General features: G+C 41.1%; 1 protein-coding gene across 4 annotated transcripts in view; it reads left to right on the top strand.

Moving 5' to 3' along the window:
* The window catches only part of slc2a9l2 (solute carrier family 2 member 9, like 2), a 195,884-nt gene that overhangs the window by 24,551 nt on the left and 152,936 nt on the right, over positions 1-18,397 (top strand). For all 4 annotated transcript variants that reach the window (XR_007035272.1, XM_047346454.1, XM_047346453.1 and 1 more), the window contains exons 6-7: positions 7,388-7,512; positions 8,787-8,932. Coding sequence is in view for 3 of the 4 variants with exons in the window: in XM_047346454.1 (XP_047202410.1) it covers positions 7,388-7,512; positions 8,787-8,932 (271 nt within the window). In the remaining variant the exon portion in view is untranslated. The remainder of the gene's footprint in view (positions 1-7,387; positions 7,513-8,786; positions 8,933-18,397) is intronic.

Genomic DNA, 18,397 nt, shown 5'->3' on the forward strand with positions numbered 1-18,397 from the left:
GTCCTTTACTAAGCACCACCCCTCTTCCTATCGGCCCTCGCTCTGCTGAAGAATAGCATTCCCACATAATGATGATACCAACACCATGATTCATGGAGAGGGTGGAGTGTTTCACGTGCAGGTCAAAAAGTTCAGTTCAAAAGTTTAGCTTCATCTAACTAAAGCGCTATATTTCAAGTGTTTGCTTCTGCTCTCCATGACTTGTGGCAAACTTTAAAGGTAAAGTGTTATGGCTTTCTTTTAAAAATAGCTTTTTACTTGCTACTCTTCTATTAGGGTTAACTAATACTTGTCCTGTTGACAGATTCTCCCATCAAATGTGTAGATCTCTGCAGCTTCTCCAGAGTTACTATGGGCTCCTTGGCTGTTTCCTTGATTAATCTTTTCCTTGCCTGGCCTGTTGTTGTACTATACTCTTTCCATTTTCAGATGGTGGATTGAACAGTGCTCTGTAAAAATATCCAAAGCTTTTAATCCCTCCACAACCTTCTCCCTGACATGTCTGCTTTGTTCCTTAGTTGTCATGATGCTGCTTGTTCACTAATGTTCCTCTGAGGCCTTCACAGTTGCATTTATGCTCTGTTTACTAATAAGGTGACTTCAGAAGAATGAATTCACTGGATTGCATTTATTGGCATCAGAGTAAATTAGGCGGAATACAAATGCATGCTGGGCTGCATGGTGGCGCAGTTGGTAGCACTGTTGCCTTACAGCAAGAAGGTCCTGGGTTCAATTCCCGGCCTGGGGTCTTTCTACATGGAGATTGCATGTTCTCCCCATGCATGCGTGGGCTCTCACTGGGTATTCCAGCTTCCTCCCACAGTCCAAAGACATGCCTGTTAGGTTAATTGGTCACTCTAAATCACCCTTAGGTGTATGAATGAGTGTGTGCTTGGTTGTTTGTGTGTTGCCCTGCGATGGACTGGCGACCTGTCCAGGGTGTACCCTGCCTCCTGCCCATAGACTGCTGGAGATAGGCACCAGCTCCCCCACAACCCACTATGGAATAAGTGGTAGAAAATGACTGACTAACAAATGCATGCTGTACACTTAACAATTTTATTTGCTAAAGATTGTAATCCATCTGATATAAAGAGCATATTCTGTGATGAAAACATAGACAGACTCAGTTTAATGTTGTATACATAGCATGTTTTTGATCAGCTTTAAATAGCAAGAGGCATGTTTTGTGGGAAATGTAAGAAAAACATCCCAGTATTGCAGATGTACTAGCATCAGAAAATCTTTATTTAGGGCAGAATGCGAGTGTGCACTTCGTTAACCAATTTCTTTTTTGTACATACGTCTTTTTAAATAAATGTACAGTAAAGCTGAAGCGATTGAGTTCTGAAATTGGCCCCTCAGTGCAGCCTTACATTCACCTCTAAAATCCTTTGTTTTACATCCATGGCTACTTTTTTAGGCTTGTTACAAAGTTTTACCTCATTGAATTTTGACAGATTCAAGATGAGCCTTTATTCACCCTTCTTCCTACTTTGTGCTGGCATAGGTCAGATGAATCACTTATTTCTTGGCAGATGCTAAAGTTAATTCGTTGTGTCTGAAATTGTGTGCACTACCTTTTTGCTTTGTCAGGTTTTTAGGGAATGTTTGAATGCAAATGTGATAAGAATCCTTACCCACTGATGTTTATTTTTCCAGGTTTTTCAGTCATAAGTGCTCATGTTGCAGTTTTAAAAATGTAGAATCAGTTTACCAGTTGTTAAAAAAAACAGCATATTTCTTGTGTCCTACACTGCTACAATTGTGAGTTTTGTCCCCTCCTTTTCCCCAAGACAGCTTGTCCTATTAAACGCCAAGATGTTGTTATATCCACACTTGTGTTCTCCCTGTTGTCTCCAGCCCAAGAGCACAGTTATTATGTGAAAATGGGTTTTTGGTGATTTATTACCCCTCTGCGAAGTGCACTGCTCAAAAAAATAAAGGGAACACTTAAACAGCACAATATACAGGTCCTTCTCAAAATATTAGCATATTGTGATGAAGTTCATTATTTTCCATAATGTCATGATGAAAATTTAACATTCATATATTTTAGATTCATTGCACACTAACTGAAATATTTCAGGTCTTTTATTGTCTTAATACGGATGATTTTGGCATACAGCTCATGAAAACCCAAAATTTCTATCTCACAAAATTAGCATATCATTAAAAGGGTCTCTAAACGAGCTATGAACCTCATCATCTGAATCAACGAGTTAACTCTAAACACCTGCAAAATATTCCTGAGGCATTTAAAACTCCCAGCCTGGTTCATCACTCAAAACCCCAATCACGGGTAAGACTGCCGACCTGACTGCTGTCCAGAAGGCCACTATTGACACCCTCAAGCAAGAGGGTAAGACACAGAAAGAAATTTCTGAACAAATAGGCTGTTCCCAGAGTGCTGTATCAAGGCACCTCAGTGGGAAGACTGTGGGAAGGAAAAAGTGTGGCAGAAAACGCTGCACAACGAGAAGAGGTGACCGGACCCTGAGGAAGATTGTGGAGAAGGGCCGATTCCAGACCTTGGTGGACCTGCGGAAGCAGTGGACTGAGTCTGGAGTAGAAACATCCAGAGCTACCGTGCACAGGCGTGTGCAGGAAATGGGCTACAGGTGCCGCATTCCCCAGGTCAAGCCACTTTTGAACCAGAAACAGCGGCAGAAGCGCCTGACCTGGGCTACAGAGAAGCAGCACTGGACTGTTGTTCAGTGGTCCAAAGTACTATTTTCGGATGAAAGCAAATTCTGCATGTCATTCGGAAATCAAGGTGGCAGAGTCTGGAGGAAGACTGGGGAGAAGGAAATGCCAAAATGCCAGAAGTCCAGTGTCAAGTACCCACAGTCAGTGATGGTCTGGGGTGCCGTGTCAGCTGCTGGTGTTGGTCCATTGTGTTTTATAAAGGGCAGCGTCAATGCAGCTAGCTATCAGGAGATTTTGGAGCACTTCATGCTTCCATCTGCTGAAAAGCTTTATGGAGATGAAGGTTTAATTTTTCAGCACGACCTGGCACCTGCTCACAGTGCCAAAACCACTGGTAAATGGTTTACTGACCATGGTATCACTGTGCTCAATTGGCCTGCCAACTCTCCTGACCTGAACCCCATAGAGAATCTGTGGGATATTGTGAAGAGAACGTTGAGAGAATCAAGACCCAACACTCTGGATGAGCTAAAGGCCGCTATCGAAGCATCCTGGGCCTCCATAAGACCTCAGCAGTGCCACAGGCTCATTGCCTCCATGCCATGCCGCATTGAAGCAGTCATTTCTGCCAAAGGATTCCCGACCAAGTATTGAGTGCATAACTGTACATGATTATTTGAAGGTTGACGTTTTTTGTATTAAAAACACTTTTCTTTTATTGGTCGGATGAAATATGCTAATTTTGTGAGATAGGAATTTTGGGTTTTCATGAGCTGTATGCCAAAATCATCTGTATTAAGACAATATTATATATAATAATATATAAGACAATACCTGAAATATTTCAGTTAGTGTGCAATGAATCTAAAATATATGAATGTTAAATTTTCATCATGACATTATGGAAAATAATGAACTTTATCACAATATGCTAATCTTTTGAGAAGGACCTGTAACTCCAAGTAAATCAAACTTTTGTGAAATCAAACTGTCCACTTAGGAAGCAACACTGATTGACAAACAATTTCACATGATGTTGTACAAATGGATTAGACAACAGGGGGAAATCTTTGGTGATTAGCAAGACACACTCAATAAAGGAGTGGTTCTGCAGGTGGGGACCACAGACCACTTCTCAGTACCTATGCTTTCTGGCTGATGTTTTGGTCACTTTTGAATGTTGGTGGTGTTTTACACTCGTGGTAGCATGAGACGGACTCTACAACCCACACAAGTGGCTCAGGTAGTGCAGCTCATCCAGGATGGCACATCAATGTGAGCTGTGGCAAGAAGGTTTGCTGTGTCTGTCAGCGTAGTATCCAGAGCCTGGAGGCGCAACCAGGAGACAGGCCAGTACACCAGGAGACGTGGAGGAAACCGTAGGAGGGCAACAACCCAGCAGCAGGACCACTACCTCCGCTTTTGTGCAAGGAGGAACAGGAGGAGCACTGCCAGAGCCCTGCAAAATGACCTCCAGCAGGTCACAAATGTGCATGTGTCTGTACAAATGGTTAGAAACCGACTCCATGAGGATGGTATGAGGGCCTGACGTCCACAAATGAGGGTTGAGCTCACAGCCCAACACCGTGCAGGACGCTTGGCATTTGCCAGAGAACAACAGAACTTGCAAATTCGCCACAGGCGCCCTGTGCTCTTCACAGATGAAAGCAGGTTCACACTGAGCACATGTGACAAACGTGACAGAGTCTGGAGACACCGTGGAGAGCGATCTGCTACCTGCAACATCCTTCAGCATGACCGGTTTGGCAGTGGGTCAGTAATGGTGTGGGGTGGCATTTCTTTGGAGGGCTGCATGGCCCTCCATGTGCTCGCCAGAGGTAGCCTGACTGCCATTAGGTACCGAGATGAGATCCTCAGACACCTTGTGAGACCATATGCTGGTGCGGTTGGTCCTGGGTTCCTCCAATGCAGGACAATGCTAGACCTCATGTGGCTGGAGTGTGTCAGCAGTTCCTGCAAGATGAAGACATTGAAGCTATGGACTGGCCCGCCCGTTCCCCAGACCTGAATCTGATTGAGCACATCTGGGACATCATGTCTCGCTCCATCCACCAACATCATGTTGCACCACAGACTGTCCAGGAGTTGGCGGATGCTTTAGTCCAGGTCTGGGAGGAGATCCCTCAGGAGACCATCCGCTGTCTCATCAAGAGCATGCCCAGGTGTTGTAGGGAGGTCATACCGTCACGTGGAGGTCACACACAATACTGAGCCTCATTTTGACTTGTTTTAAGGACATTACATCAAAGTTGGATCAAAGTTGTGTGTTTTTCCACTTAAATGTTGTGTGTGACTCCAAATCCAGGCCTCCATTGGTTAATCAATTTGATTTTCATTGATTATTTTTGTGTGATTTTCTTGTCAGCACATTCAACTTTGTACAGAAGAAACTATTCAATGAGAATATTTCATTCATTCAGATCTAGGATGTGTTATTTGAGTGTTCCTTTTATTTTTTTGAGCAGTGTACTAGGGAGGAATGGAGAAAAAAATGAGTTATTTTTGATCTACTAGTAGTGCTTTGACAACCTATTCTGCACACTGTGATCCAGTCTCACAGCTAGTGTTATGAGTTTCTCAGGGTTTGTGCAAGCGGGGTAGTTTCACACCCTTTGTGTGCAGAGTTGTGTGTCCTGCACCCTTCAGGGACAGACTCAGACAAAATCACCCCTGTGCTTAAAAAATAATTCCAGTTCAAAAGAATCTAATATCCACTAATTATCAGGAAGTCAGTGTCACAGCAGGGAAATAATTCTGAATCTCATACATGATTCTCATCTCATGATTCTTTAATTCTTTTCTACTATTTGAGGCCATTCCAACACCCTAAGATTCACCTCAGATTTTTCTCAGAAAGTTTCTTGTCTCGACTAAAGATGTACGTTTTTTCTTTTGTATTCCCTGCTAGACATCTGTGGTCCAGCTGGATATCCTGTAGAGGCTGACATTCAGATGTCAGGGTGAATATAAAATAGCAAAGGAAGACACATGCAGAGACCAAAAAGAAAGCTACTCTAAAAAAGTCACCAAGGGGTTCATTAAAAGTTTCAAAGTAAAGCTGAAGTTAATGTTTTTTTTTTTTATCTCTTTGTCATAATGAAGACATGATATGAAAACAGCATTATTAGTTGTTTGTTCCCCATCTCTGCTATCATGTAAATGAGGCTTCCCTTGAGACAATATGCATTTCTGCAGCAGCAGTTAGAATGAGCATCTACTCCTTTGACCCCTGACATTAGGTGATTTTAGTTTAGGATTCTTTTGTTTTTGTCTTTTAACTTGTATAGTCTCATCTCAAAGTTTGTGTTTTAAATTTCATATTCAAAAATGGTTATATCTTTTCAAAACAGGCTTTTGTGCATGCAGAGGAGTTCATGCATATCCATGAAGCTTGCTTCGTTTTGTTGACATTCAGAGGCGTACTTAGAGGGCATTTTGAAGAAAACCAATTTTCTACGTTTTTCGGAACGTAATGTTTTATAAATGAGGTTATGAATCATATATGAACAAACCTCTCTGTTAATTTGTCTTTTCTTTTATATCACAAACATACAAGGAAACCAACTTCAGTTTCCTGCTGCTTTTACTTTTCTTGATTTCATGTTGAATTTATCAGGCCTCACTCACCATCATAGAAAATATGAGTTTGATCCCCACTCAGTAATGCCAAAAATAATAAATAATTCCATGACCATGTTTGCTGACAGATAAACGTGTAATGATACAGCTTGTACGGGTGGATTTAATTTAAGATTACTCAGTAATTATGTCAGGACTCCAAGCGCTAAAAAGAGTCACCTACTAGTATACATTTTAAATCTGGGATGTTTTAAAGAAAAATTTCGTTTTTTTCTTGGGTGTGGAAGGGGTATAAATATGAGGGTCTGTCTCAGTTTGCGCTGTAGCAAATGGAAAGGGAAGTTAACATGCATGTCTGAAATTCTGTGGCTTAAACAATTTGGTGGCCCTTTTAGCTGATAAACTCTTTGATAAAGTGGAGTTCATGACATGTCCGCAAGAGCTGCCTGAAACCAGAGTTAGTGGAAATTTCTTTGTAGCACCATATGTGAACAAAAACTCCCAATTTATTCACACATTTGGCTTTTCTGAGGGGGACTTTCTGCAGACAGGGGGGTGTCATTGTACCCACACCATGATTAATTTGATAATTCCTCTGGCCAACAGGCTGATCATCAGCTCATTTTTGATTTCTATGCACAGTGACATGCAAACATCTATTCAGAAATGAATGGTTTAGCTTTCAGTTTTTCTGGGTATGTGGACAAATCAATTTGAATGGATACTCTGTGGATTGTTCTTCATCCACTTGACATGAGGGGCCTCCTACATGAGCACATTTGTCTGCTTTGCTGGCCTTAAAGAATCATTCACATTCAATGTTTTCTTCCCCTTTTTTGTGATTCTAAAGTCAGAAAAAAATACAGTTATTCTTTTTTTTCTTTTCACAAAGGCTGTCTCTAGTCTTCTCACCCCTGCTTGTTCTTTCTTTTGAATGTCTTGCGGAAATGTTTTGACAGAGTTAGATATGCTCCTTCTTTTATCACAATCAAAGCACTGCAGATGTTTCAACAAATGGCTTTTAATAACTGGATTAGAATTGTATGCAGACTTCATTGCCATCATGTCTACATAGCTGATGTTCTTATATTTTATTTGTCATATAGTGTCACATCTATACCGTCTTACTGTCTTTCAGAAAGGGAACCTTGCTGCTGAATAACTGCTTTGCTGTGATAGCTGCTGTGTTGCTGTCACTGGGCGAAGTGTCAAGATCTTTTGAGATGCTCATCATTGGCCGGATCATTGTGGGGGTGAACTCTGGTTAGTGTGCACTTATGGAAGCATGTTTTTTATTTTTTATTTTACAGAACAAGCAAGTGATAGAGGTACTGTTAACATAAGATCATAATGTCTCAAAATCATTATGATCACAGGTCTCCATTTTTTTCCAGTGCAAATATATTAACCACCTGGCCTGCAGGAGACCATAGTCAATTCATTTTAACTGTCAGGTGCTAAAAACACAGTTGTGTGGGTATATACCAAAGACACACATTTTTCCTCAATAGGTGCATTTTCTCCAACAATCTTAGACAGGATTCGCATGACCGATTTCCAGTACTACTGTAAGTTTGGACAGTTGCATTCACAGTGAAACAGAGTACCCTTTCCGTCTAAACATTTACTACAGCTATCTGGGGTGTTAGTAGACCAGTGATTTAGTTTGACTAGAGTTATGTAAGTTCTTATCCAGGAAGCATGTTTTTATCCAACTTAGTGTACTTGTACCACAAACGTGTTTAGCTTGAAACATTTGTTGTACGAGACTTTTATCACAGGTGAACAGATGTCTGCACCTGAGAGACTGGACACATCTACAGTGAAACACTTTCAATTTTCTTACAAAATGCTGCAGTCTAAAATAGGATCTTTACAAAGACTAGAACTAATTGTTTCTGCATAAATAAAGTGAAACAATTTAAAATGAGGTTCAAATGAAGTAAGTAAATATAGCATTTTGATGCAACTTTATCCAGAGGCAAAAGTAATAAGATTGGCAGATGTGCAAAATAATTTGCTTATCAAATATGAATTCAGTGGTGATCAGAAAGCAGCGAAGCTCTAATCACCATCTGTTCTGATATCTTTCCCTAAACCGTGGAGGAAAACTGTAACAACGGCACTTAATCAGAGAATGACTTGAATACAACCATGCCTTACATATTCATACTAACAGCAGTATAGGAACTATACTCACATCATTTCACAACAAAACAAAAAGGTTTCAAAACTGCAATAAAAATAAAACAAACAGCATACAAAAATAAGCTTCCATACTGGATAATCATGCATGGCTTTTCTACGTAACTAAAACTGTAAACCTAACTAAAACCTAATAGAATCTCTAGTTTTGTGTGTGAATTGATCTTCTAAAAGTCCTCTAATGTAGTTGATGTACAAATCTACAAAGACTATAGAGATGAATATGTCATTGGGTAATTATCTAGTATAAATAATTTTTTGTTATTTATGAGTTACTAATTGTTTTTACTTATTTTAAGGGGATTTTGTTGTTCACTTGTTTTTTTTTCCAGGTATATCTCTTAGTGCCCTCCCCATGTACCTGGGAGAGATTTCCCCAAAGCATATCAGAGGTTCTATTGGCCAGTTCAACTCCATCCTGATCTGCTTGGGAGTGTTCACAGGACAAGTGCTGGGTCTGCCTGAGCTCTTGGGTCAGGTCAGTGTACAAACAAATATAATATCTCTCCTTGTGTAAACAGTAGGTTTCCGAATTTATCATTGATGATTGGTTGTCGCTGTTTTGATTAAGTTGGAAAGTTAAAGAATTTGCAATGAACTCACAAACCCTGAAGTACCACAGTAGTAAATATGATTGCAGTATTTCAGTGATCGACCAAAGAGCATATCTAATCTCCAAGGCCAGATGGGGAAGCATTTTTCACATGGTCTAGTAACATGTCATGGCATAACAGCAGAGTGGGCAGAGTGTGAACACCATGATTTCAGCTGCAAAGCAGCATATGTACCCTCCTCAAACCACAAACTAGCACATGAGGTTGTGTTGAATCTGCTTAATAATTTGCACGCCTGCCTGTGCATTAATTATCAGGTGGCTGCTGGTAATTATTCTCTCACTCTATTACATTAAGCTCTTCAACAATTAATAGCACAATAAATCTTGATCGCTCTGACAGATATTAGCTTTTTTTTTCTACAACGACAGCTCCTTCTGCTGGTAAATGATTTTGCTCTAGGCTGGCAGAGCCTAAATAATGACAAATTATAGCTGAGAAAAGCGTTACCATCATAGCCACCTCCACTCTAGGGCTTGTGAGAAAAGGATTTTAGTATTTAGTTTGATATGAAGTTCTTATTTTCTACTCTTGATTTGAATAGTTTCTACGCGGTCTTTGACAGCTCATTTTCACTCTTTAAAATGTTGCTGCATGTTTGAGTGTCTGGCATAGAGACTGAATTACTTCCTTTGAAGTCTATTGAATAAGTCGAGCAGAACATAAAACTAAGGATGTCTGGTGATGCAGTTGATCCTGAAAAAGCTATGTGACAAGTTGTGAATAATAAAATGTGAAAATTTAGTGGCATGATCCAGCGTTCATGTAAAAATACATTTCAGCACACATTCAGCTTCTTTGATTCTTTGAGTAGTAAATTATTAAAACTAATTCTACACTGATATGATTTTGTTTATATACCACAAGCAAAATATTCCTTTGCAAAAGAGCTGTTGAGGTATAATAATGCTATCACTGATATCCTTGCGGCCTCAACCTCTCCCAGTCCGGATGTCGTGAGCAAGAACAGATGAAGAGCAGGAAATTAAGATTAACACAAGTTTAATTTGGAAGATAATAAGTCCAATGATTTTCAATGCAAAATGAAACCATACAGAATAACACAAAGAAAGAAAATTACGTAAGGCCTTACGGAGAGATCGCAGGTTTCAGCAAAGCATGGCTGTCTCTACCCTGATGTCTCCCTCATCACAGCTGCAAGAATATTTTTATACCATCTAGTTCAAAGCTTACTGACTGTGCCTTCCCTTATGCAGTCCGGTGTTGTCAATCAGCCAAGCTCCCTTGTGGTATCTATACCATGCCCAAAAGTTGACATTTATTGCTTTATTGTCCCTTTTACTGCTTGCAGCTGCCGATAACCTCCTAACCTCTGTTTCACCCTTATTCCATCCTGACTCCTGCTGTGATCTCTCCTCAAGGCTCTCTCATGTTAAATCTCAGTTTAATGTTCCCACATGCAAACTAAACTAATAGCATGAAAGTACATGATTTTAATTCTCAACACAGCACTCTGTTTTTTGAAGAGACTGGAGTCTGAGTGCTATTGAGACTTTGCTAACCAAAGAGCCACTCTGATTGCTTAGGCAGTTTCTTTGCTGCTTGGCAATCAGGAGATGTAACAGGTGCTGCCAACATCCCATTGGTTGTCTGCATCTTCTAACATCAAAATATGTTGTTTCTTTGAAATCCTCAGGACAACAGACATGCAGTTCAATTTCTTTATATATTTCTATTTTTTTTAAATAAAATTACAAAAAAATTATAATAATAGTTGCTGATGATTCCTTATATGTAAACACATTCAGTCAGTTCCAATACACCAATGCTTTATTTCATGCTTGCTATAAAAATAAAATGTAACACATTTGAATCTGTCACATTATAGGGCCTTTTCTTTTCTATAATGTTTTAGCTTGTAGCATTCCAATGACCAACACTGAGAAACATTTAAAAAAGTGTCAGTCAGTTATTTTCTATATCACTTCTTCCATAGTGGGTCGTGGCGAAGCTGGTGCCTATCTCCAGCACTCTATGGGCGAGAGGCAGGATAGACCCTGAAAAGGTCGCCAGTCCATCGCAGGGCAACACACAAACATCCATGCACACACTCATTCACCTAAGGACCAACTGCGCCACTGTGCAGCCCAATTTAAAAAAGTGTGCAGGAAAAAAACAAGCACCTGTAAGCAGAGAACACATTAGACAGTTGCCAAGCCGGGGTGACGTTACATTTAAAAGGCCAAATTTGGGCATCAGTGCACAACACAATATTAACCTAAAGCAAAAATAGTGGTAACAAAGTCTGTAGCTTGACTTTAATTCCCTTAGTTGAAGATTTATTTGGCAATTTATTGAATGAGGATGAGCAAATCAGGAGAAATATTTCTAGGCAGCAGTAGCTTAGATACCTAAAAAACCCCATTGAGGGATTAAGAAATACTCTGACACAAGCCCAGTCTCACTGTAAATCACCATACTAGCGAATGACCACTTGTGACAAAAGATATAATTTGAAAAACAAAAATTACAGGCAGCATGCAGATTTTCTGCTCCAGTTTTGACTCTTTTTTTCCTCATAGTCAGTTGATGTTTTACCAGGCATGTAGTTGTCAAAACCTTATTATGAGGACTGACATGGTACTATTACCCAGCAACCATGGAGGGGCTGAGGGTAATGTGGTTAAAGTCCTCTCAACGTGTGATGCTCTTTACTGACCTATGACACAGAAAACATGAGACACACACGTTGAGCTTCTGTTAGCATTCAACAGGAAGATTTATTCTTCTTCTGTGTGCCCATAAACCTCCTCTATGCCACCAATGCGGCAGACGCCCCCTAGCGGCTGGATGTGGAATAGTGCAAACTAACTGAAATAACACTAAAGGATTTATTACTAGAGAAATTAAGGATAGAAAAATAAAAGAAAATGAAGTTGGGGTGTCTATTTTCCCGCTATACACTTAATTGGTCTTTTCGTTCACTTATAACTACATGTTTTCAACCCTCTACACTCTCCCTCACTTAAAAGAATGTCTCCTGACATTTACAGTTTCTTGTGTGAATCTCACTGTAGAAGAGATGACTAACTTGGCTGATAGAGATGAGTGCATGGAACATAGGGGAATGGCAGTAAACCCTGTGTCATTGCAAGAGGTTGCGTGAATAGCAACGAGTTTGTACCTACATTCCAACAAATGTATGATGGCTGGCCAAGTGACTCATATGTTAGTCTTTCTGTCCGTCTCCCCCTTCTTTCTGATCTTCTAACTTCACTTTCCCCTTTGGCTTCATCCATCTCATTCATTTGATCCTGCTCTCTCTCACACAACTCAGGACTTACTTCAGTCTGAGTAGCATTTCTTTCACCGACAGTGGTTTCTCTTTCAGAAGGACAGAACTCTTCAGCTGTTGCACGCAGATTAGTATGACTTCCTTGGTTCTGCCTTATCACAAGAGGTTATTCTTGTTCAGGATTTTGATGTAGGTCGGTTGGTATTTGTTGTGGGTTTACAAATCCATAGCAAGGAATTCTGCTCCGGAGATTATAGTGGTACGTAAGCTCTTCTTCATTAGTGTCATGCATTTCAGGTTCATTCTCATCTCATCAGTGTATTGCTTACTTTTGCATTTTGTCTGTTCCCTTACAGGGAGTTCTTCCTCCAGAGGTAATTAATTTACAGGCAGCAGCAGGTTTCTATGAAGCACACGCATGGTTTTGCAACCTCTCTCCGACTGTACTTTATAGACTGGTCCATCCCCCATTCTTTCAATCACGCGGTACACCGCCTTCTCCCAGTAAGAACGGAGTTTGCCTGGACCTCCCCTTTCCAAGAGGTTTTTCACGAGCACTCTATCACCTGCCTGGAGAGTGACACCTCTGACACGTCTGTCATATTGCTTTTTGCCTATAGCTGAGGACCTTTGACTGTTCTTGGCAGCTATTTGTTAAGCCACACACATCCTTTCAGCCTACTTTTCAACAAAGGTTTGATGGTCGCAGTCTTCAGTCTCTCTCCCAAAGAGCAAATCGATTGGTAGACGTGGAGCCCTGCCATACAAAAGGAAGAAAGGAGAATATCCTGTTGCTTCGTGCCTCGTGCAATTATATGCATGCACTATATGTGGTAGATGATCCTTCCATTCACTCTTTTTCTCCTCTTGTAAGGTGCGCAACATCTGGAGAGGAGCGCGATTCAGTCGCTCCACTGGATTGCACTGCGGATGATAAGGAGTGGTGCGTGAATGAGCAATTCCTGAGAGTTGCTGCAACCTTTGGAACAAACTATTCTCGAACTCACATCCTTGATCATGGTGTAGTTTCTCTGGGTATCCAAAATGAAGAATAAAATCTTGAAATATCTTTTCAGCTGCTGTCTTTCCGGATTTGTTTCTCGTTGGGTAAGCTTGTGCAAAGCGAGTGAAGTGGTCAACTACAACCAGAATATACTCATACCCTCCTTTGCTTGGCTCCAAATGCAAATAGTCAATAGAGACCAACTCAAACGGTGCACTAGTTGTGATGGATCCCATTGGATCTCTCTGTGGTACATTGGGATGTTTTTGTTTAATGCATTGACATTTCTTTGTCACATAATCCTCAATGTGTTGTTGCATGTTCGGCCAGTAAAAGCGTTCTCGGGCAAGGTGGATCACCTTGCCAGGACCTAAATGGCCCATATCATCATGCAAGCTTTTTAACTCTAGTGGTGTGAGTTGCTGCGGGAGAACCAGCTGTCTGTTTAGTTCCGTTTTCCGAAAAAGTAGTCCATTTTCCACGACTAACTTGTTCCACTTGTACAACAGTCTTCTTGTTTCTTTACACATGGTTCTTTTATCCTTTTCATTTGGGTTCCAGTTTCTTTCTTTTAATGATACAATCTCTCGAATAGCTGTATCTTCTTGTTGTGCTGCCTTGATGTCTTCGGGCTCAATGGTCATGACCCCATCAGATAGTTTAACCTTTTCATTTTTATCAGCAAGTTCTAATGCAGCAATCCAGGGAACATCATTGCTTTGGGATGCTTTGTTGCCTTGCCACACTACAGAAACTACCTCAGGTGTCACGGTCTCTGTGTGATCTTTCATGTACTGTTCAAGGCCTACTGGGTATCTGGACAACATATCAGCATCAGCATTCCTTTTCCCGGGTCTATATTTGACATCAAAGTGGAAGTCGGCTAACACCCCAACCCACCTATGACCTACAGCATTTAACCTTGCAGAACTCAAAACATAGGTCAAGGGGTTGTTATCTGTATAGACGGTGAATGTTGGTACATAATACAGATAGTCCCAAAACTTATCACAAATGGCCCGCTTGAGTGCCAGAAACTCAAGTTTACCTGAGTGAAAGTGATAGTTCTTTTCGACAGGCGTTAAAGTCCTGGATCCATATCCAATAACACACAACTTATTGTCTTGGCACTAGTACAGCCCTGCTCCGAGTCCTTCATTTGATGCATCTGTATGCAGTACAAATGGACGATCAAAGTCGGGGTAGGCTAAAATGGGCGGATTAGTCAGCTTATCCACAAGCTTGGATAAAACAGTCTGATGTTCTGTTTTCCATGTCACAGGTGTGCGAGAGGAAAGTTGACTGGTCTTTTTTTTACAGACTCGACTCTTGGAGGTTTGGAATTTGCTGGTGTTGCTTGTGTCAGTTGATCTTTGAAGAAGTTCAAACAAGTGTCTTGCCAGTCGTGAAAAGTCTAGGATAAATGATTGGTAGTAGCTAAGGAAACCTAGTAATGTCCGAACACCTCCAACTGTGTTGGGTTTCTTCTCCTTCAAAGCTATTACAGCCTCCAAATCTTTTGGGTCAATCTGGATGCCTTCTCCTGAAACCATTCGTCCGAGATAACGAATTTGTCTCTTGAAGAGCTCACATTTGGCTGGACGAAGTTTAATGCCATGCTGTTGCATTCTGCAGAAAACTTGTCTCATATGGTCCACGTGTTCCTCAAATGTTTTTGAATAACAGAGGACATCATCCAAATAAGGCACATAACACTCATCTCTAATGTCTTCTAATACACCTTCTATGCATCTCTGGAATGCAGCTGGTGCATTAGTCAGCCCGAATGGTATCCTTATCCATTCGTAAAGACCCCAGGGTGTGCTAAATGCTGTCAGATGCCTTGCTCCTCACTCACAAAACCTTGGTGATATGCACTTCCTTGCTCCAAAATGGAGAACCACAAATTTCCCCCGAGACTGTCCAACAGATCCTGGATGCGTGGCAGTGGATGGCGATCAGGAATGGTTTTACGGTTGAGCTCACGAAAGTCAACACTGTGGTCTTTCTTCCGCACACAGACAACAGGTGAGGAATAGGCTGAAACTGATTTTCTGATCCACCCTCTATCCAAAAGGTTTGAAATATAATCCTTGACCTCTTTATACAATGGTCGGGGAATAGAGTTGTAATTTTCTTGGACAGGGGTGTTATCTGTTGTGGTGATCTGAAGCTGTAAACCAGGAATGCATCCAATATCTCCTTCTTCACATGCAAACACATCTGACTCTTCGTACAGCATTGGCGTATCAAATTCTGTTTATGCTCAGAGAGATGATCTAAATTAACATTTGGATGCCATTTCTCTCGTGAATGGACAGGTGTATGGTTTCTGTTCTTAGAGTAGTTTCCATCATTCAATGAGTTCACCTGAGGGGTGCATAAGAGTGGATTATCCTGTTCATTGACTAGTTTTTGGGATGATGGCGAAATGTTAACAGGTTTGCCCCCATCTATTTGTTCAATGAATCCTAAAGCTGTCCTTGGGGGTAAGAAAATGTCATGGTTGGTTGAATTCTGAACTGGAATTTGCACCATTTCCGATGCTCCAACAGGCACGTCAACCAGAGCAGGAAATAACTCCACCCATCTGGCATGACACACTGTATGTTTGTTTCAAACAACATTACTCCTCCTCCCAGAAAGGTTCTATTGCGACATCTCACTTCGCAGATTTGGCCACTTTGAACATTGAGGCAACTTCTTTCCAACTCTCACTGCTGAACGTATTGATTCTTCCTGGGCTGGCATGGTGCAAACCACAGAGACTAATGTTTCAACACTGTTTTTTTGAATTCTCAAAGCCTCTGATAGTAAGTCCACCAGATTAATGTTATCTGTCTGACCTGCGTTTCCCATTATGATTTCTTGGATTACATTGAAACCTAGCAACGGGCTGCTCACACTCTCTTGGCTTACAAGTAATGGGACATAGAGGGCAACTGAACCATATTTGATGCTTTTAATTTCGAGCAGGACTTCTATCCATCCATCAAATGGCACCTATGTTCCATTTTCTTAGTAAAACTGTTCCGTCTGATAGGTTTGGTAGAAGATAGAATGTCCTCCTGAGGATGCAGCTTTTTAGTGGTGTGGGACTCTGCATTTTCTTCAGTCACTTGTAGTCTCGCCCCAGTGACCTCACACTGTTTCCCGAAAGATGGTTCTTTATCAGACAGCCAATAGCTCTGTGTCCCTCTTTCCCATACTTGAAACAGTGGGTGCAGCTATTATTTCCTTGGGAAACAAATTGCTGACATCTTTGTTTAACTTTCGACTTTGCAGGCTGTTTCTGAAGTGGAAAATGTGTATGAATGTTTTCAGTCCCTGTACTAACCATTGGTGTTAAAGCTTTCTCTAAACTTTTGGTCAGTGATGAAACCTGTGTTGTTAGCTCCTTTATGGCAGTACGATTAGCTTGGACTTCTGCCTGCATCTGATCTGCATTCTGACTTTTCTCATCCATCTGCACTGTACTGACACTGACTGTTTTTGGTTTGAGAGTCTGACCCAGTCTATTTATTCTCTCCGTGTCTTCACCTACTGACTTTTTTATGACTTCTAGGATAAAATCATCAGTGACTTTCTCATCTGAAATGTGGGGTTTAAGATCTCGTCGGATGTATGAATATTTTTCATGTATTCCTTGATACAAGGAATGCAAGAACACTCCTTGAACTAGTTTCTTGTCATACCGGAAACCTGTACTTACTTCAGAATCGAAAAGTACACACTGTTTTAACCCCATCAGTCTATACATAAACTGTTGTGGGCTTTCTTTATCATTTTGTCTCACATTGCTTAGCTCTTGGAATAACTCAGTGCTGCTCTTATCTTTAAGATGTGCTCTGAGGAATCGCTTCAGTTCAGCTACAGTCAGACCATCTTTAGTGATAAGCATGTCTTTGAATGTACCCGGTTTAATTATTTGGAGAACTGTTCTAATGATCTCAGACTCTGTGAAACCTTCACTTATTCCTTCATCAATTTGCTTGCACAAACAGTTAAAGCTTACATCTGAATCAGAATCTGATATTTGACCAGCATGAATCCGAAATTCTTTACGTGGGAGTAATGCAGCAACATCTGTCAGTTTTACTAACCCGGTTACCTGATCAGCAAGTGCTGATGTTGACACTGTGTTACTCTTGATACTTAATGCTGCTTCAATCTGCTTAGTCACCAACACTGACGCAATTTCCTCTTTATCCACTGAGTGATGCTGATTCTCTACTTCCTGGGATGGCTGCAGTTCATCAATGAGGTCACGAAACACAAGCAGGCGAGACATTCCTTGGTCCTCCAGGCTCTTCAATCGTTTACTTCTCAGAAAGTCAACAATGAAGTCAAAGAGTTCCACCTCAGACGAATCCTCCCCTGGTACCTCTTCTCCCACCTCATCTTGGCCCGATACTGCAAGCTGGTGAAGCAGGTCTCTTCTGGCATCCTTAATCAGTTGGTGAAGTAGCTGTTGGATCTCCCACTGTAGCTCATGTAGCGTGGCCATCTCTGGATACCTGAAGTCTTGCCCTTAGGTCATTGGCTCATGGAACAGGAAGTCAGGATCCCACGGTTCTTTGATGGATAGCACCAAACCAGCAGGAGGTACTATCCCGGACGAGCCCCCAAATTTATCACTCAGCAACCATGGAGGGGCTGAGGGTAATGTGGTTAAAGTCCTCTCAATGTGTGATGCTCTTTACTGACCTATGACACAGAAAAGATGAAACATACACATTGAGCTTCTGTTAGCATTCAACAGGAAGATTTATTGTTCTTCTGTGTGCCCATAAACCTCCTCTATGCCACCAATGCAGCAGACGCCCCCTAGCGGCTGGATGTGGAATAGTCAGACTGTGGCTGCATTCAAACTCTTTATCATGCATTTGGCTCAGACATGGTGAAACAAATTGTTGCAACTGAGGCTAATTATTGTGGCTAAACATGCAGGAGTATTGCTGTGAGAGAGCAGTTACCGATTCAACGTGATCTGCAGACATCAGCAGATGTTTAGTGCTGACAGAAAGCAGTTTACTTTCTGATTAACTTTATGCTTACAAACAACAGCTG

Source organism: Girardinichthys multiradiatus, chromosome 20 (genome assembly GCF_021462225.1).
Source record: "Girardinichthys multiradiatus isolate DD_20200921_A chromosome 20, DD_fGirMul_XY1, whole genome shotgun sequence".
Taxonomy (NCBI): domain Eukaryota; kingdom Metazoa; phylum Chordata; class Actinopteri; order Cyprinodontiformes; family Goodeidae; genus Girardinichthys; species Girardinichthys multiradiatus.